The sequence below is a fragment of the Pocillopora damicornis genome, chromosome 3, assembly GCF_964200805.1.
Source record: "Pocillopora damicornis chromosome 3, jaPocDami1.2, whole genome shotgun sequence".
Taxonomy (NCBI): domain Eukaryota; kingdom Metazoa; phylum Cnidaria; class Anthozoa; order Scleractinia; family Pocilloporidae; genus Pocillopora; species Pocillopora damicornis.
The window spans coordinates 8,349,929-8,370,674 of record NC_142672.1 but is presented as its reverse complement, the minus strand read 5'-3'; the positions used below and the strand labels follow the sequence as shown (position 1 = coordinate 8,370,674).

Below are 20,746 nucleotides of genomic sequence, written 5' to 3'. Positions count from 1 at the left end.
ATTTTCTTTTCTTTTCCGCAATGGTCTGCTCTGGTTACTGCTGACCGTCTCCAAAAATGCTCGACGTATTGATTATACTGCATACCATTTCTTACATGTAATATCCAGTCTTGATTGAAATTTACAACGTTGTTTGATTGTAACCAGGACTGTTGTATGCCATTTCAACTGACGACACGAATTCACTGATGTAAGACCTGAGTTTTTGTGAGAAATGTCTTTGGAGAATCAAAAGCTGGGATGTTAGCTGAGAAACGGACTAGCCGCGGAGAATTAGTCAGACACAAGAGAATACAAACTGTTTATAGCCTATTGTCAGTCATCCGTCGTAATTACGGTGTTATTTTGTTACTGTAACGAATGCTCCATCTGAGGCACTCAAAAAAGACGAGGCGTCAAGGAAACGGAAAGAATTATAATAAAAAAAAAGGAAAACAAAAAACTCACGCCAATGACAGGGAAAATTGATTCTGTTTTTATTTCAATTGATTTTACCTTTCACACTTAACGTCCTTCTCTGACAAGGAAAATCATCAAGTAACACATGTGCAGAGGAAAAATAAAATTTAATTTTTGACGGCATGAGTGTTCAAACGGTATGAGTTGTATTCAGTAGATTGGAGAAGGGTAAATTAAAAGGGAGAACTTTGGAATGTGCATCAGAATCTCTACGTGGTCAAAATTCAAAACCGTAAGTCTAAGTTCAAATTTCAGTCAAAACATTTCTTCCCTATTCAAGTCTTATTCAAGTCTTCAAGTCTTCCCTATTCAATCAGCCATTTTGTTCGGCCCGACGACACCATAATCATCTTCAATAGCCAAACCCAGAGTCCTTTGCCGGCAGTTCTGGTGCGATACTCTGAAGGAGTTTTGACGAGGACGCTTTTCCAAATAAGGTGACCAAGAGAGCCACTCCGTAACCTGTTGCCCTTTCGCCCTGCAATAGCAAAGACGCACGTCAATTCTGCAGAGACCTTGAGAGTCTGGGACGAGCTGCTCTACAAGCTCGAGATTTGAATTCAAGTTTTACGCGAAATATTAGAGTAGTTTAGCATGGCTAGAGGCAAAATTTGACTAGTTGTTGTTACACGCTCATGAGTTTGCTCACCATATGAGCTGGAGCAGCCATATCAATATGTAACCAGCTTCCAGGGAAATCAAATCCTAAGTGGGAACCTATAAATAGAAATAATTCAAGTTCAAGTGTAAGGTCAAGTTATCTTCTGCAAAAAGTTCGCTTAATAAAGGAAAAAAAAGGAAAAAAAGCATCCCATATCACCAAGGTGAGGCTTTCTTTATAAGTCAAACTATACAGGCTGCAAAAGTGCAATATGAAAAAAATCTTCTTAGAAACAGAGTGACATAAACAATTCTTTTTACGTTATACGTGATTGAATCTGCTGAGCGATGTTTCGTCTATTGTCGTCGGTTAATGCACAAAGTTTCTACAGTAATCCCAAAAATCCTCCATAAATTACATACCAATGAAAAGGCCAGCACAGGACACTTGAGCATTATCACGATTCTGCGTAAAACAAAAGGTTTAATGATGTATCCCTTAAACTGACATGTATTTACGTCATATGGAAGTGAGTTTCGTAGCTATTAGTCCCTCATAGCTAAGTTTGTATTCTCTTGCTTTCCACTCAAACGCTAGACGTTTGAAAGTAAAATATAATAAGGAGCGAACTAAAACAAGAAGCTACGGTAGCTCACTTCAAGCGAGGGCAAACTTGGGTGACGTAATCACGACTGGCTTTAATTTTTGCCTCTGATTGGTTGAGAACGTTGCGTAAGTTTTCTCGACCAATCGCAAGGCGTAGTTATGCAAACTTGAGCAGTCACGGATTAATTTCGACTCTCAGTAAGCAACGTGCCTAAAAATAAAAGGAATTATTTTCCATGCTTTGCTCTGCTTATTCCTATGGTAAATTGTGATTACTAAATGCTATGGCAAGACAAATTATACATCAAATAACTTACTTGTACTGAATTTTTCATATCTGCTAATGCACTTGAAAATTCTGAGAAATGAAGTTCTGGGCAATATGGAATGGGAAACTGAAAGAATTTAAAAAAGTGCAACGAAATAGGTTTAAAACTGAGCAGATTTTTAAGTCGATATCGTAGAAGAGAAACAGATGAACAATGTGGAACAATGTTAAACAATATCAAAAGAATAAAATGAGAAATTTCACGCCAAAGATGAGCCTGAAAGGAGAGAGAAAAAATGTGCGACCTCCACAAAGATTGGAACCTTGGACCTGCCAATATCATGATCGATTGTAAACGGTTGTAAACATCGGTTACTTCACCTATTGCGCTACAGAAATGTGCTAGGCGAGCTTTTTTACGAAATTACATGCAATTCAAGGGTGGCCAGCGATCTGGTTACTGCCAAGATAAGAGCTGTAGAAAGCGTAGTGTGTGTAAACAGACTAAAAAAGAAGATAAATTTCAAATTCTTTAGCGCGGTCGTCGATTGAAAAAGTCCTTTTAACCTTCATCACAAGCGGAGACTTTTTGTTTAACAGTGTTCTCTATAATGAAGTCAGGGATGTCAAAACTGATTCACTGAAAGTTGACATATCACAATTAACTACTCACAACCAAGTCCCCACTTGCTCTTCCCGCCGCAGCACAAGCTGGTTCCCACACCTCTTTGTTGGTCAAAAGTGACGCGTGGTAGCGTCCCGTTGCAATACCCTGGGCACCAGTCAAGGTGGCCATGTCAAGGACAACGTCGGCATGGAGATCCTTCTTGGCATACGCCACCTGAGAATAAAAGAGAAAGGTAAACTCCATCATACAAGTAGCAGTTTGGTTACTGAAAAGTGAACAGATCCACGGCATACCACAATGACCCTGCAATCATGGAACGCTATTAACAATATACATAACAAAATTACGCGCGTCTGATTGGCTGAAAACGGGAACATTTCTCCTATAACACGTGTGCAGAGTTGTAACGAGTGCAAATTACAAATAGCGCGCGCGCTGCAATAAATTTCGTCCGTCTTGACTTTCTGTGATGCGTTTTTGATGTAAGGTGTTCACAAGTAACATCATGATTTCTCATGCACATCCCCCATCGTCTCTGAACGGTGGTTGGTCATAGAGCCATGGTCAACCACTAAAATGAAAATGTTCTGCATGTAAACAGGTCTTACCCCATCTCCAAGAACTAGGCGGCCTTCAGCATCTGTATTGTTCACCTCGACAGTTCTACACCAGATTGAATAAAAAGACAAATTTAACATTGTAAGGTGACCCGAAAGTTTTCCTTTCTTTCTGACTCCTTTTTGTGTTTCACAATGTTGCTTTGGGTTTCAAAGGACAGAGAAAAACCTCAAAGAACAGCGTCACGATTGTCATGCTTTAACTTAATTATCTATTTGTGACGGCAAGCACATGTATGTGATACACAGATGGTGATGTTACAGTCTCCCTTTTTTCAAGCCTACACGTACACGTACACGTACACGTACACGTACACGTTGATTACAGCCAGTAATCAAATCCGGAAAGGTCGATTGCGAAATCAATTATTAAGTGAAATCTGTAAATCCAATTCAAAAAAGAACAAACTGGTGACTGCATCTAGTAAACGGCTTTTTACTCCCATTAGCCTCGGCCGTCGGTACTTTTGACTGAAAAAACTGTATAAAGAAGTCTAAATGCTCGTTGAACAGGTGTAGTTTTTATCATTCTCAGTGAAAAGCTACCAAACTACGTTGGGGTCTGATGCAAGGTTCTTTACGCTTAAAGCGCATTTCGATTGAGTATTGTAAAACTAAACCGACATAGTAAAAACAGCCAATCACAGGAAAAATATCACAGTGAGCCGATGAGAAGTAAAAAAAGATACAAGAAAAAAATGCTTGGAGCACGGAAAAAAGCAAGTAGCCTGGTCAGAAATGAGTTAAGTTTGGCATCTTGACATCTTATTGGTTGAGAGGATGGCGAGAAATTTCTCGACCAATCACGGAGTGAAGAAAGGTGAGACCCACATTACTTTCGACCTTACAGTGGAATTGCTCTACAGTCGACACGACGTGACTCTATACACAACTTACTACCTTACTGCAATGTAATCAGTTTACGATAATCATATGAAACTTACTTTCCTGAGTATAACGTCAAAATGTCATCAGGTCTAGTAGCGTCAGGACCAACAGCATTTTCTGCCATGCAGAACACAGCATGAAGATTCTCAGTAAAGCCCTGTGTAAGGATCATAAACTGAATCATTATTATCATTAATTTTCAAACTTTATACATAGCCGTTGGTAAATTGTGGCATTTGGGCATTTGATATCGCACAGGAGCATCGAGAAGGAAGTGGACCGATGGCTAGAGCCACAGAGCGGGACAACGGAGGAGGGAGGGGGGTGGTGGACCAAGGTGTGCACCCCTGTACCTCTTCCCTAGATCCGCCCATGCGAAGGGGATGTTAGAGAAGCCATGGTGGTACGACTCTCCGTTGAAGGCAGTACTCGGTGGCAGTGAGGGGTGATTCGAAAACCTGAGCGGCAACCATCAAGAGAGTCATTACTATAAAGGGCAAATGTGAAGGGAAGAAGTTTGAAGTATATAAGTTTTGGACGAAAGTTGTGGGAGACAGGAAAGTTTTTAATTACAGCAACTTACTGACCTGTTTTACTGCTGCTCTAAAAGCTCCTAGAATACCAGCTGCCCCTCCACAGTCTCTTTTCATCCCAAGCATAGAGGTCTGCAAAATGAATCAGTTTTAACTCTTTACCTCCACATATTTGATTGAATAATTCTCTTTGTGGCTACTATAAGAGGGCGATTGCACAATAGTGGGTTCCCCGCATCACTAAATGCACTCTGTGTTGGTGAAAAAGTGAAATGAACAGTCAGCTCACAAAATTAACCTTCGTAGGTTTTTTTTTTTGGCGCAGAACGCGAGAAACGTACGAAGGTTTTACGTGTGCGTTGGCCATCTACCTGGTGTCTTTGATGTTTTTTTTTTTCATCGTACCTTAGCCTTGATACACAGTCCTCCGGTGTCATACACTATGCCTTTTCCACACCAGGCTATGGTCCGTGTAGCTGACATAGGTGTATGACTCAATACTACTAAGGCTGGAGGGTTCACTGCTGCTTTTCCTACTCCATACAACCCTAAAGGGAACATTAATCAGGAAAAACGAGTCTGAATCAATTGCCAACAGGAGCTTATTACAATCAGTTATTGTAGCATGAAGTGAGTAGGTGTTTTGCTGCTTCAGTTGAAATGCTCATTGGATGGGATGCTAGTGTTTGCTCTTGTACCCAGCCCTCCAATATTTTCTGAGGTTCCCTGACAGTTTATGAGCACCCAATTATACTCCTGGTCAGGCAAGAAGAATTGCCCTCTAGGTAATAGGAAAACACCCAAGGTCAGGCTTAAACCTAGACTTTTCAATCCAGAATGCAGTGCACTGATTCTTAGGCTACCTAAAATCCTATGGTTACAAGTAATGTAAGGATAAATATTTGATATCTAATTTAGTGTGATCCCTTGGCTCGCTGGTGGACCATAGGCCATTGATGATTTCTGTTCCCCATCTGCTTCTGTCAGAGGTTACCATTTCTAGCTTGTGCCATGTGTAGTTTGATCTTTTCTGACTCCATGTGTCTTCTCTATGTATTCTTGGGGGGAACTCTTTTCCTCTTTCTTTGCAGGCTCCATTTTAGTGCTTGCCCTGTGATGATTTTTTGCTGGCTTCCCCTGATATCTACCATTTACATAATTGTAACATGGAGATGGCTGTTAAAAGATCCTTTGACCCCCAGCTCCATGTCCACTATTATTACGGCCTATGATATGATGGCATTCCTTAAAAGGACATCAGGCTCAATACAGTACTACTTGCATTCATAGTAAAGGATTATCCCTTTACAAATATTGCAGCTCATCTTACCTCCAAAACCTTTTTGATCAAGTTCTTCTCCTTTGATCACAACAGGAACAATACCTAATTCTTCACCAACTTTAGTAATTTCCTGGACAAAAAAGGACACGAAGAGACAAAAGAAGGCAGAAAAACACATTTAGAACAAGACCTCTACAGGGTGCAGAGATGCTGGGCCATGTAACCTGATCAAATTATATTATCCTGTACAGTTCAAAAATTCAAGAAAAACTACAATTATTTCTAAAATAAATGGTAGAAACTTTCCTGGGCTTTTCTTTTCTGAAAATAACCTTTTTTTCCTCCTACATTAAACACCCTAGTTGTGATAAAGAATGATAACAAGACTCTATATCTGTAACTTTGTGAGGTACTAGCACTAAAACCAGTACAGAGCATTCTAGTCATTTTCCAATGGATCATTGGTTTTTAGATGTGGTGAAGATACACATATTAAGTATCAGCTCACACCTGAACAAATGCAGTGGTGTGCAAATCTCCACATGGCATATCTACCAGGCGAGCACTCAGACGGATGCTGTCTGCAACTACATTCATACAAGCTGCATCTTCACTTGAGATTGGAGAATCATTGTTGCCAACAAGAATGAACTCTACAGTTACAGTTCTTGATAACAATTTTGCAGCTTTAGAGGTCTTTCTTGAATAAGTTGGGAAAGCCCTTGAAATAGCACAAGCTGAAGCAAAAGCATCATGTCTTTCACAGACAACCTGGGAGGCAAAAAAAAAAAACAAAACAAAAACAGAGGGAATATAATTAATAAAGTCTTTTACTTGTTATGCTAGTCATCAGAATAGTCTGAAATTTCCATGATAAATTATGGAGAAGTCTTCCTTAAAATGACTGTTAGTTTGGAATTTCATGACTGATCACCAGATCAGCTGCATTGTGTTTCATTTTAGGGCCCAGGTTATGAACTCTGTCAAATCTCTAAAGCCCTGAAAGGTGAGAAAAGCTATATCATGATGAAAAGAAAGTAGCAAAGTTAGGTTTACAATTAAAAGAAGTCTAAAATGTTGTAAAATGCAATCGTTATGACTCAATTTTGTCCTTGGTTTAAATTTTATTTTCCTTTGTTTCAAACTCATTATTATACATTACAATACCCAGGAGTAAAAGAAAATAAAATTTGAACTAAGGATAAAATTAAACAACAATATAACCATCTGCATACCACAATACAAGCATCCCCTCCAGGAAGATGGCTGCAGACAAGCTTGTTGAGGAAGTGAGGACTGGCTGAGGAGTTATGACGACTTGCTGTATTAGGAAGAGCACCAATAACCACTTGATTTAACCAAACTGGACAAGCATCTGAACCAGCCATGGTGTGAAGCACAAGGTTAAATGTCTAAAAGATAATCCAAAAACCATGTCTTTAACCTTTAAACTACCATTACCTGATTAGCAAGTCTCTCTTAAAGCTCATTTCAGTCTTTTTATATCAATTAAGTGAGCAGGAAGTTAAAAAATGAAACAAGAGTTTCATTGACCAAGAAATGAAAGAGCAAGAAAATTTTGCAAAGTTACAGAAGATTAACCTGAAAGAGTGATCATAAAAAATTGCTCAGTTCCACATTGTTTTGAGTTAAACCAGTGTTAGCAAACAATTTCTGACCTAGCTTTGTTGCTTTATAAAAAGTTTCAATAAATAAAAATATTTTTTCCTGCAGTTTTATCTTATGCTAAGGTAACCCCCCACAAAAAATCTAAGCCCTAATGTACACTTTATTTCAAGAGAAATAAAGGAAAAGCTCATTTTTAATCTGAGATTATCATTAAACATACAAATTTTGCCTAGCTGGTAAATTCTGTACACTCAAATGACTCGTGAACTCTGCCAAAACACCCTTTGGGCTGATAGGTTTTTGACTTCTCATTACTTGCTGCATGATAATTTATATATGAAGGGATATTTGAGGGGAAGGAGCAGAGTATTCTCTTTAAACAGAGAGAATGACATTTGCAAGGACACAATTACTACAATCATCTTGGATAGATGTAATGATTGAGAAAGTCCATGAAATCAAAGGGATGCATGTGAGATGGATGATTTAACAGTTACAAATCTGTTCAGCACAAGTGAAGGTTCCAAGTCATCTCTTTAGACATTTGATAGCATCTTTTCTCTGCTCAGTGTTTTTTGAACAGAATTGGTCAGTAATGCTACCGTATCAGATTTTCAGATTTGATTCATGTCTCAATTCAAAACCAAAAAGTTTGAACCTCTGAAACTGAAAATATTAGCTGTGTGAACCTCTTAGTCAAATGTTCATGGTCCAAGGAATTATTAATAATGAAAAAAATATATATATATACAAATACCATATCAAAATCGCAACATACAATAACTAAATGAAGTCCTCATAAGTCACCTTGAACCTCTAGAAATTTAACCAGTTGGAGATTAACAGACGACCTAAAGAGTTAACTGAAAATGAAATTTCTGAATACTTGGAATACAAGTTAATCGAGTACTGCAATCGGTTTGGTATGAAACTAAAAGATTCTTCTAAAAGAGCATGTGAATCACCAAATTTTAGTATCATATGTATATCATCAATAAATCCAACTGAAGGATAAATCAAAATAATATGAAAACTGTCTCAGCATGTTTTTTTTTAACCATTTGGTGCTCTTCATCATTTTCCTTCGCTCTTTTCTTTAATGGTTTTAGGTTCTAAGAACAAAAGTCGTGTGATAGCGCTGCCTCAAAATTTCGCTTCCTAAATGTGGCGTTGACGACAGTTAATAAAATAATTGTATTGGATAAATGTAACCATAGAATAAACGGAGGATATTGCTCCAAGGGCATTTATTTTCCGCAATCCAGTCCAGTCGAATATTACATGAGTTATCATATTTTGTTCCGTGAAACGTTTATTTTTCGATCATCAGGACTGACCATTTGCTACATCACGATGTAACACTGACATAAACCATACGACACAATTTGAGATAAGCTGTTTGAATAAAAGCTATTCAAATTGAAAATAGAATCAATTATTGTAAACATAAATTTTAATTGAATAAAATAAAAAAAAAAGTGCCGTACCGCAGCGTCAACTCGTGGCGAAAGTTTTTCCGCTAAATTGTCAAATGTAACAGTCTGAAGGTTTCGCGGTTTCCCGATGATCAAACATCCTTGCACTTGAGGATCAAATGAAGTTTTAGCAGCGGAGAAGATAAGTGTTGTTTCCACCATCTTTACGGTAAAATGACAAAATATTTGTAGGCCACACGAAAGGGACGCAAATCGTACCCAGCTCACACTCGGTCATTTCGCTCGGAAATTCTGGGTATATCTTAGTTGGTCGAGGGCGTTTTGGAATTCTGAGTAGAATGTTTTAATACATGTACGCAATTCAAAAGCAGAAGGGAGAAGCAGTGAACAAAATTTCCTCAAAATATCAGAATTTCATTTCGATGCAGAAAGCTACTTTTGGAAAAAGACACTCGATCTAAGAATCTTTTCTTTGTAAATGCTCACCTTTGATCGTCATGCATGTTTGGCCGTTGCGTTATTTACCGGTCAGCGGTTTGTGTAAAGCCCGCGAACTCTTGGATCGATACATCCTCTTCGCTACGCAAGATTCTGGAATGATTACCGATGTAAACATGGATAGATTTTTGGTATTTCTTATAGTGCATGATGATTCCTCAGCAGATCATGAGGGTGAGATATATTTAGATTTCATCCACTGGCAACGAGCTAATATGCCAAATTTTATGCCCCAATATATCGGAAATCGTGTACATGTAATAATATGCGATCTTCTGAGCTTTTGCCAGAGCTAATTATCTACCCATCTACATATAAGCTTTTGTTGTTCACAGCTGTGCATTTATCTCTAGTTATAACATCGAAGGTAAGGTAAGGTCAGATTCCTTTAAGAAGAACGAAATACCCACTGAAATTGGCCTCACTTCTAAAATGTGGAATCATATAGTTCCGTCAGTAGAGGTGTCTAATTAGTGTCTGGGAAACATACCTTTAATCTTAGAGGCCACAATGTTTTCAGCCTTCCTTTCTGGAATGAAATCAACCACAATTAACTTATGAAGATGAATTGATCGCTTGTAATTGTTCTTCATCAACCTGTCTGTCATCAGTTGTTAGTGGACTAGATGATGTGATAATCTGCAGCTATCTTTCATGAGATATCAGTAAAATACGTAATCATATCTTTCACAATACATGGGCTGACTATTGGTTACCTTCTGGTTGACTGTCACCAGATCTGTCTGCCATCTTCCAGCTACTAATTGTTTTATAGGTTATTTGATGGGCAAAACATCAGTCCATAAATTGACCAGGGTAATTTAGTAATATCAACTGAGTTGTTAACGTAAATTTCTCTACTGTAGAGAGTTTTAAAGGTGAAATTTCAAGTGTTAGCCCTTCATCAGAGAAAACTCTTTATAGTGGCCAATTTACATTATCAACACAGTTGATAGTACTAAGTTACCTTGTTATACACTTCTAAAGATGCAGCACCACAGTTTCTTTGGAAACTTACCCCTTTCATTCATTGACAAGTCATGCCTGAAGGCTACCTATGATGTACGTAATACCCTCATTGTCCTATTTCTGCATGAATGCAAAAGAACTCCATGAAAGGTTTCCCCAAGGTTTCCCCAGTTCATACACAACCTTGAAGAAATAATGATGTTGTACCTCTCATTCTTTTGTATTAGCATGTGCCCATTGTAATGAGGATGTGGCCCCTGCTGTTCAGGGTGTGGTCGAAGATCTTATTGTGGTTTGTGATAAGAATAAAAAATCTCTGAAAGATATTGAAAGTAACCAGTGGACATTGATTGGTGAGTGTTATTAATGATATGAAAAAAGATTATGATAATAATAAGGGTGCTCTTTGATTGTGTGTTGTCAAACTAAAATCAAAACAATCACAGCAACTAATGAGAGGAGAGAAAAATGTTGTAGGGTGCTGATGAGTATATGAAATAAAAAAAAGCAATCCATGTGAAGCCTGAAAAAGGCTGAAGGCTGAGTCAGGATTGGTTAAGAGTTTTACTTTTGATTGATTGAGAGAATAGCAAGAATTTTATATGTGGATCATATGCATAGAGTGTACTGAAGCAAAACTAATGCAATTCTTCATTTTTTTTTTCTTACTCTAATTTAAAAATTTCTCAAGGCATGACAATTACCTGTGAGTTAATTTTAGGAATTTTAATGAATGAGGCCATGATGACAGCTGGAGTCTCTCTCTTTACTTTAGATCCTCTTTTAGCTCTCAAGAACTTCAACCCCACAGTTCATTTCAGCATCATTGAGGACAGCCCATTCATAGACCAAATGGAGGTTAAGTTGATGAAAAAACAGCTTACAGACTAAAATTGCAATTGTGATCTTAAGGGTTTGGGGAAACCTTTGACATAAGGCCCAGCATTCATTTTTAAAGTGACCAGCATGGTTGGTTTGTTCTGATTAAAGGCAAGCACCCTTAGTTTAATCCAGTAACTCATTGCATCCATCGTATCCTACATACTGTTCTCTATACATTTCTTAAGTTGCTGACAGGTAGAATTTTTTCAACACTGAAGAATTTCTTTGGTTGGTTTGTTTGAAATTGTAAGATGATTTGCTTAATCAGATCTATTTCTAATCTGATGTATGTGATCTTATTGTATGGTTTTCTATGGTAGATCTGATTTATGGCTGATCTGATATGGCTTACCTTATTGTCTCTTTATTTTAGGCTTATTCAAAGTGGCATGGAGAGGAAAATCTTAAGGAAGTTTTGCTGTGGCTTGGAAAGTCTGATATGCTCAAAATTTCAGCCATAATTAGGTATCTGCCGGAGATTTTAACTTTAATTGTGCTGTATTTTCTTTGACCTTGTGACCTTGTGACCTTTATATATGGTCTAGTCTAAGAAAGGACTTACCCTATGTCTGTGGTTTGTATATTTTGTTAAACCTAACTTTCTCTGCCCTCATTCATTATCATTGTTGGATTTAGCTTTGTTACAATTGTAGTTACTGTTGCTTTTTTTTGTAAAGGAGTTCTCTAGATAAGGATGTTGAAATTTCAGAACGACTTCACAGTCTTGCTGATGGCTTACCACAAGGTACATTGACTGTTTTGGCTAGGAATAGATATGAGTTACACAAAGGCAACAAAGGAATGATAGAGTCAGTCATTCAGACAGAGAGACAGACAGAGAGGCAGACAGACAGACAGACAGACTGATATACAGGCACTGATAGACAGGTAGATAGACAGATAGATAGACAGTGAGCAAAATTAAAGAATGAATGGGACAAGAACAAGGAGAACATTGGTTGTGTTGTGAATAAAAAGCTAAATTATGTGGAAAAGTGGTGCTAATTTTTTAGTTAACATGATTGATGTGTACTCAGTAGACACAAAAGGACTCGTGGAGTTTTACACTATACAACGGTTTTGTTTTTAAAATGGTTTCTTTTGTGGTATTTTAGCTGGGGTCCCTGTTGATGTCTTCTGGTTTATTTGTGGGAGAGATGCCCTCCCTGTCAGGTAATGTATATTGTCTACTATAACTACATTTGTGTACTACTGCAACTCTTATTAATGATGTGAATTGCATCATTCCCAGTGCTAGCTAAAAAGTTGTGAAGCAGCTTTGTTATTGTAGTGGGTCACTGACTATGCAGCAAGCCAAATAATTCTTAGCCGCCTGAGATCATAAGGTAAATGGTTACTTTACAGATAGATAGCAACATTTACTTCTCACAACTCTCCTTAGTAATTATTTAATGATAAAATTAACTTGTGATCAGATATTGTTTTTTATAATAAAACTGAGTGCTGTATGCTGAATACGTTCTTTTCATCAAAGTCTTCGAAATGTATGTTATTATTTTATGCTTCAGATCCCATATGCATCTGTTTGGAGCTTTAAAGCGACTTCAACTGTGGCACAATGCCAACATTACTGTTCTTCATAGCAACAAGTTTGACATGTAAGTTTCTCTTTCTATTTTGCTCATATCTGTGGATATGATTCAGTTTCATTTTGGCATCTAATTAATTAAGAGGGTGACACTAGCTTTATAGATCAATGAATGGAAAAAAGCAATCTAAGGAAAACCAATGTATTCTGGAATTTATACACTTGTCATTCAATTGAAAACTGTTTGCAGGAACTGAGACTGTGCAGGGTTCTCCTTAGACAGGAACTCAGCAAAGGTTGTTACTTCATACTCTATGTGTAGTAATGAAATTGATGTAAAATGATGAATTTGTTTATTTTTGAAGGAGTCCATTTTTGACGTCGTGGCAAAAGGGTCTGAAGTTGTCCGTCACACCTTTCAACAAAATTGATGCATTGTCCAAAATATTTAGTGGTTCTGTTGTTTGGCAAGGTTCTTTGGTCTTCAATGAGGTACATTGTTTTGTAATTAGTTCTTTACGTGGACTGGTTTTTATTTAACATGCCATACTCTTTTCATCTCAGTTTTTATTTCACAGTTTTCTTTTCCATGTGCATGTTTTTAGTTTTTATCTTTCATGATTACGCTAGAATCAATCAAGAACCATCATACCAGGATTCAGTTTGCGTTGTGATAGGAGCGAGACCGAAATTAGTTTTGGTTCTTCCCGAATTCAGCCAAAAAGGTTTGAGTACTCTCCTTTTATTGCCTAGTGATTAAATTTCAAGGCCAGTTGTTTGGATTTCTTTGTGCTGGTCATTTTTAGACCCATAAATTTGCCTGTCAGCCGGTACTCCGTGATTAGTAGTATTTTTCGGTTTGTGCGTCCATGCTCTTATGCGTTCGTGCGTTCTTGCGGTCGTACGTGCTTTCGTTTGTTAGTACGTGTGTTCGTTCGCTCGTACGTTTGTGCGGGCGTTCTTGCGTTCGTGCGTTTGTGCATCCTGAAGTTCGTACACTCGTAGGTTCGTGCGTTCGTTTTTCTTACGTTCATGTTTTCGTTCGCTCGCTCGTTCTTTCGTTTAATTATTTCTGTTATATTTTGTCTCCTTGTTCATAGGAAGAAGAAAAATCCCATGAATATTGGGAAACGTCTCTGCATTGCACCAGATATAACTATTCTCTGTAGAGTTCAGAAGCATACAGTTCCATTTCACATGTTTCTGCCAGTAAGACTGGGATTGTATCCTTTATTTCATCAAATTGCAGTCAAATGTAGTGCAAATTTTAACTTTGCCATTTTTCTCCCTTCACATCCAAGCCTTAGATAGGGAGTAACTTTTGATTTGTCACTGCTTAAATAACCTGTATTTGATCTCCATCTCCAAAGGCCGTGGAAATACTAAAACTAAAAACTGACTTAAAATTCTCTTATTGTTCGGTGATCATGATCTCATTCGGAAAATGGAATGAGTTCTGATGAAAATTTGACAAAAATGTTGACTTCACCTCATGTTATGTGATTTTGAGAACTTCCAGGCTTTTCCTTTACTGGTTTGTTTTGTTGGTTGCGCATGCAGAAGCGTCAACCAATCTTCTACTAAGCTATCAGTAAGACTTGTGGAATGGCTATCATTTGAAGAAAATAAGGTTTGTATCATTGTTTGGCAATAATCGTACCGATATAACGTCGTCACGATGCGCTCACTGTGCGCTATGTACTGATGAAAAGAGCAAAGAGTTGTCGTTGACTTCCTTTCTGCAATCACAGGCCATCTTGCCAATCTGATTAGCTCTCAGCAATGCGATTTATTGACGAATCGCACTATTTTTTGCTCTTACGGCCAAAAATCTGTATTAAAACGACAAATTGTGCGATTTCAAATTGGATATAATTAAGTGGCAATTTATCTTTGCGTCGTACAATTTTGGTCCAAAGTTATAGCTGTAATTTCAAATCGGACTCGCACTTACTTGCATTCTTTTTAGAAACACGACTCCAAGCAATACATACAGATAAAAACTTTCCTTTTTTTCAGAATATTGCCTTAGTTGGATCATTACAGCTTGTTACGTCGTACAAACACTGCACACAAAGAAAGAATAGAGAAGCTTGGTTTAACTATGTCAAATCTCAGAACCCTACAGGTATGTCTTTAAGCATAGAAAACGTACCACCAAAAGTAGACACACCGGTTGATTTTCACCTGGAAGTTTATCTCAGCCAGCCAATGGGAGTTCAGTATGTATCAATTTAATATACCTTAAGCGTGGGAAAACGCGTTTGACCGAGCAAAACACATGCAGCATTTTAAGGCAACATCTTGCAACATTGTTAGATCGTGTTGTCAAGAGCTAGCCACACGTGCGCAACATCATGCAACTCCCAAAACTATTGCAACAAAAAATTGACCATTTTCAAACTAGATTCCACACCATCTGATATCTGGTAACATGTGTGCCATTTACATATACGCCAAACGCGTATAAAACGTTGTGCGCAATATGTAAGATGTTGGGTTGAAATAATGCGTGTGTTTGACCAGGCCTTCCGTCTTCTATTTGACTGGTCTCAAGGTTGGCCCATGTTTTATCGACCTGTAACTGAGCACAGTGAAGCAAACTAATGCAATCCTCGATTACTTTCGACTCTTTATCTCAAATACCCTTGAAGGAACTGTGCGCCACTCAGAAAGACACCAACCACCAGTCTGAATCCACTGCTTTTTCTGTATTAGCTTCAGTTACCAACAGACTTGATGGTAATACTGGAGATGAAGATCTGACAGAGTCTTGCAGGCGGTTGTGTCTCGTATGCGGTTCTGCTGAAAAAGAATTGAGCTTATATGTTCTGAGAAGACCAGAAGATCTAAATGGCTGGATCCATAAGGAGCTGTCCTCAATCCAATCTTCATTCCTCATCTCTAATGATCAAAAGGGTAAGATATGTGGAAACATGTCCTTCAAGTACCTAGAATAATTTGAAGTAACAGTTGTTCTTTGTTTGTTGGTTTTTGTGGCTTAACTTTTGTTGGAAACATCGCAAAACAGAATCAACGTGTTTTGCCTCTCTTTCATTTTGTGTAGCTTAGGAACCATATTGTGTTCTTTTTTTGTGCCGTGCAGAACGAAATTCAGAATATTATTTTTGAAACAGAGGAAATAAACCGAGAAGGATCTAGGATGGTTCACCTGAGTGTTGATGGACCCTGAGTGTTGGTCTGGTCTAAGGATTGAACTCTCGGCTTTCCGCACGGTAGTCCTGTGCTCTTAGAACGAGCTAACGTACTAACTTGCTCCACTCGCGTTTTCTTTTACTTCCAATTAATTAGAAGAGAGACTCTTTCCCAGAGTGAATACTAATTTAAGTGGCTCTTGTTGTATCAATTTCATCTTTTTTGTAGTTGGCGGGCCCTTAAAATTTCCAGAACTGTCAGAGAGTTTCATTGAAACGGAACAAAACTTGACTGAAGTTCTCTTGCAAGAGCTGCAAAAGGAGTTGCGTAAGTGTCTGAAGGGTCAGGCCTCGCAAAGCAGAATAGAGCGAAGAATGTGCTGCCTCAAATCTTCTTCATGAGAGCGCCTAAAAGTTAGAGCTTACTCTCACTTTAGCCTTTATAAAAAGGGTCACGTAGGACTGTGATAAATTGAAGTCCTTTATCTCCGACGGTCTTTTTAGGGAGCTATCATCAAGTAATCCGCTGATAAGATCATCCCTCGAACAGTGAGTGGAAGTTTATGTTTCAGGTTTAAAGTGATCGCAAACTTCCTTGATTTGTAATTTTCGTTATGTCGGTACCCCTGTTATTTTCTTGGAACAACGGAATAACCAAATCAAACTGGTGTGAAATAATTTTGACGTGAAATTCATTTTAAACGAAAACATATAATAACATTTATTCTTTTTTTTGGCAGAAAATTCAGATGATCTGTTTTCGACTCACTCAGGGTGTAACATCGTTGATAAAACAACTTCGACTAAGCGGCAGTTCTTAAAGGAGAAAAAGTAACCGATGTATTAGTGTAGATAACATTATGTTTAAAAGGTGACTGTACCATGCGATACTCTCACCTGCGCAGCTGAGATATTCGAGTCTCGTCTTGTCTTCCTACACTGGCTACACATGCAGCTGTAATTTGAAGCTGTCATGCCACATTCCTTCATCAAGGGCTTCGTGTAGTCCTTTTCCAAACAAGTTGCCTTAAAACTCTAGTTCTGTCTTATCTCTGTTTGACAGTTTTCCTTAATTGGATTCCAATTCGAAATGCTAATTTGAGCCCAAAGTCTATCTAAAGTATTTGGATTTGCATCCTTTGCCCCTCAATTTATGTGATACATGATCACTGCAAAGCAAGAAGAAGTAAGCCATAATTTATTTCGACCAGTTATCTAGTTAGGTCAACAAGGTTATTATGTTGTGGTATTGCAGACTGGGTTGGAAAGAACATGAACTGGAACCTGTCGATAGAAATGTTTTGCCTCTAGACGTCTCAGGTGAAAAGTGACTTCATTTGTTTCCGTCGCTCAAAATGTGGTGTTTAGTTCTGACAAGAGAGGATAAAGCTATGAGACTGAACTCCTCGCGTAAGCGTTATTCGCAGGGTTACCCTCTCAAGTTATTTTAGACCAATGTTTTTTTTGCGAGTTTCGTGAAGGTTTCTGACGCAAAAACGCCACATGTGATATCCGCGTAAGCGGGATTTATAACAAGGGATTGGGGACTAAAAGGACTAAATTCTTATTGGGTCTCCTAAAAAAGAGGTAATCTGTACTGAATTAAACAATATTCCTTGAGGAGTAAGGTCTATGGAGGATTTAGTCTTAGCTTGATCGTTTCTCGGTTATTGCTTGAGCGTGCACTTTCCAAGGGCATAGCTAACATTTTTCAAACGACTGGAGGGACCACACTATGAAACACTCAGACTACTCATACCTTACTGTCATGTCAACATCCACCCTGTGTTTCACTAAACCAGCTTAAAGCTTTGTTTGCTGATTTGTATGAATCTGAATGTTTTGTTTTATTCTTGTCGTGGGAAATTGGCTTGCTCTCAATAGTTGTCATCATATTTTTGTGTCACTTTCATAGAATTATCGTTGTCTCCAAGCAAATGGCCTGAGAGAGCTTGGCTTGTCAAAAATGATCCGAATGCAAGGTAACTTTAATGAAAATTATATCATAAAATCATCCTTGCCGTTCTTACCGATTTTGGACTTTTTTTTTAATTTAAAGATGTATATGGTGTCTGGAGCGTATTTCTCTTTCAACAGCTTTTCACAATAATTTTGATGTACCCTCGTCAAGAGACTTTATCCTATGTTTGTGTCATTGTATAGGGTAAACGATTCCGTCGCGGACGAGTCAACTAAAAATTATCCGTTGTTAGCATCAGGTAGGTCATTATTGTGGCCTTGTCTCTCTTACCCTTAACTAAAATTGTGTGAGTGCGATCACCGTAGAGTCTCTGTGGCTCAGTGGTAGAGCATCGGAGCGCGGAATCCGAAGATCTGAGGTTCGATTCCTCATGGAGATTGTTTTCTTTGTCCCACGCTCGTGAAAAGACGAAAAACATCTTTCTCTATCTATAAGAGCTTTTAAGAATATCAGGGAACAATCATAACTTTAATTGAACGTAATGCTAAGAAAAGTTGCAAGATTAATCAAAAATTATTTCAATCGTTAGATTGTTTAAAGCTGCTTTCACCCGATTGCATGAAGAAGTGCGTGCAAACGATATATTTCACTTTTTTGTGTTTTTAACTTATTTTTACCAGTTGAATTTTCCTAACACGCTCGTCCACCTTGACACTTCTTTTACACATTTTCCTATTACTTTTCTCATGTGGTTTTTAGTGTCATCGCTGAGCATTTCAGACATTTTGGAGAAGTTTCGTAGGGATGGAACACCCGCGAGAAGTGATCTTGTTCGTCTTGAGCCCAGGGTAAGACGATAAGATAACATAGGGAGTATTAAAAATACCTCGACGCGAATGGCAAATAGAAATATATATGCTGTCTGCCCCTTAGCCGTTTGTGATATGGAAAAATGAGCATTTTTTGTAAATTAGAGATATTTGTGACTTTTTTTCGTGTGTGCGATGCTAAAGAATTAAAGCAAAAACAATGGCAACCTAATACCTCTAGCGCTTCATCCTTCAACTGCAGAGGGAAAAGCCCTGAAATCAAGGTTAACGTGCTAAGTTAATGAAATGGCATCTCAACGTAAATTGGAAAGGCAACGTTCAGCTATGCGGCATGACTTACCGCCATGGAAGGGCTGTGTTGCCCCATTGTTATCAATTCTCTCTTCTGCAGTTAACTAATCTAATTAATGTAAATTTCAATAACAATTGTTACAACTCTGTGTATTAGGAGCAGAGCTCAAGTGGTAGGCATGTCCAAATAGAAAGAGGAAGTAAGTCTTTGCAACGTGTTTAGTTCGTTTGTTCTTTTGTTTTTTCGTGTAATCGTTTTACCTTATTGGGCTGTCTTTGACTAAGAAGTGTCTATTTAATGCATATTTCGATTGAGTGACGTTAAAACTAAAACCAAAGTGATCACAACAGCCAATCAGAACGAAGGAAATTATCACAAGTAGCCAATGAAACTCAAAGTTTGAACATGCGAATTTTCTAAAGCACGGGATTAAGACGCGATTAGTGTTAGTTTTGAATCTGATTGGTGGAAAATGTGACGGGAGTTTCGATGACCAATCACAAAGCAAAGTAAAGCCAAAGCAAAACCAAAACAATCCCGGATTACGTTCGACGCTTAATTCGAAACTGCCGCCCCACAGTTGAAGTAGCAATTCCGCTTTATGGATTATCAAGTCCATCGCTCATGATCGTCAGTTCTTTGAAGGGATAAACGCCTTAATGGTGTTGTGCGCGAACAGAACAGGATACAGTCGTATTGTGTCGCCCGCAGTTCCCGCATATGTGATGGGAAAGCAATTACATGTGAACAGCGGTAGAGTTTCTTTCCCTTCGTAAGAGAGCGTCAAATGAAAAGGGTCCGCCTAAAGAGGGAAAGATGGATTTCTACACAATGAACGAGAAGGTAGCATTGTAGTAATTGATTAAATTTCACATGTGTTCCACAGGTATTGAAGAAGTGAGGGGAAAATGTTACCCAGAAGCCCTTGAGGCATCATACCACGGCATTGAGTAGGTTTCCTTAATCTTTTTACCTCTAAGAGTGACTAGCATCTAATTTCTCCCTACAATATCACTCCTGAATCAAACATTAAGGTCATGAGAATAAAGAGAATGATCACCAACTAGAGGAGTTCTTGATCGTTGGACGAATTCTCCTTATCAGCACCGTGAGAAATGTATGGAGAACAGTATGGAGAATATGTAAACTGATGGTTAAACAAATTCTCCTTGTCAGTGACTTAGGAAATGTATGGAGAACAGTATGGAGAATATGTAAACTGATGGTTAAACAAATTCTCCTTGTCGGCACCATGAGAAATGTATGGAGAACAGTATGGAGAATATGTAAACTGATGGTTAAACAAATTCTCCTCGTCAGCACCATGAGAAATGTATAGAGAACAGTATGGAGAATATGTATACTGATGGTTAAACAAATTCTCCTTGTCAGTGACTTAGGAAATGTATGGAGAACAGTATGGAGAATATGTATACTGATGTTAGGGGGTAAAAAGGTTAGACACAGCATTGAAGGAAAAATTCGATATGTAAACTGATGGTTAAACAAATTCTCCTTGTCGGCACCATGAGAAATGTATGGAGAACAGTATGGAGAATATGTAAACTGATGGTTAAACAAATTCTCCTCGTCAGCACCATGAGAAATGTATAGAGAACAGTATGGAGAATATGTATACTGATGGTTAAACAAATTCTCCTTGTCGGCACCATGAGAAATGTATGGAGAACAGTATGGAGAAT

The 20,746-nt window shown here is 38.1% G+C and overlaps 2 protein-coding genes across 2 annotated transcripts in view; one reads left to right on the top strand and one right to left on the bottom strand.

The window, feature by feature from the left end:
* Nucleotides 1–452: 452 nt before the first annotated feature.
* LOC113685386 (putative aminopeptidase NPEPL1) lies at nt 453–9,213 on the bottom strand. The gene is made up of 13 exons (XM_089200346.1): nt 8,999–9,213; nt 7,118–7,294; nt 6,393–6,653; nt 5,931–6,012; nt 5,006–5,148; nt 4,655–4,732; nt 4,124–4,224; nt 3,171–3,225; nt 2,608–2,775; nt 1,984–2,061; nt 1,483–1,525; nt 1,109–1,176; nt 453–937 (listed from the first exon to the last, which is right to left on the bottom strand). The coding sequence occupies exons 1-13, from the start codon at nt 9,146–9,148 to the stop codon at nt 812–814; spliced, it is 1,530 nt and encodes a 509-aa protein (XP_089056472.1). The 5' UTR covers nt 9,149–9,213; the 3' UTR covers nt 453–811.
* Nucleotides 9,214–9,223: 10 nt separating this feature from the next.
* Nucleotides 9,224–20,746, top strand: part of LOC113685415 (mdm2-binding protein) — a 15,009-nt gene continuing 3,486 nt past the window's right edge. Inside the window, exons 1-21 of the mRNA XM_027202926.2 lie at nt 9,224–9,619; nt 10,642–10,767; nt 11,190–11,272; nt 11,670–11,761; nt 11,974–12,041; nt 12,412–12,469; nt 12,826–12,915; nt 13,211–13,337; nt 13,476–13,570; nt 13,946–14,068; nt 14,406–14,475; nt 14,865–14,973; nt 15,564–15,764; nt 16,230–16,328; nt 16,741–16,831; nt 17,256–17,320; nt 17,916–17,982; nt 18,164–18,219; nt 18,681–18,769; nt 19,200–19,242; nt 19,930–19,993. Of these exons, the coding sequence (XP_027058727.2) occupies nt 9,445–9,619; nt 10,642–10,767; nt 11,190–11,272; nt 11,670–11,761; nt 11,974–12,041; nt 12,412–12,469; nt 12,826–12,915; nt 13,211–13,337; nt 13,476–13,570; nt 13,946–14,068; nt 14,406–14,475; nt 14,865–14,973; nt 15,564–15,764; nt 16,230–16,328; nt 16,741–16,831; nt 17,256–17,320; nt 17,916–17,982; nt 18,164–18,219; nt 18,681–18,769; nt 19,200–19,242; nt 19,930–19,993 (1,991 nt within the window). The 5' untranslated portion in view covers nt 9,224–9,444. The remainder of the gene's footprint in view (nt 9,620–10,641; nt 10,768–11,189; nt 11,273–11,669; nt 11,762–11,973; nt 12,042–12,411; nt 12,470–12,825; nt 12,916–13,210; nt 13,338–13,475; nt 13,571–13,945; nt 14,069–14,405; nt 14,476–14,864; nt 14,974–15,563; nt 15,765–16,229; nt 16,329–16,740; nt 16,832–17,255; nt 17,321–17,915; nt 17,983–18,163; nt 18,220–18,680; nt 18,770–19,199; nt 19,243–19,929; nt 19,994–20,746) is intronic.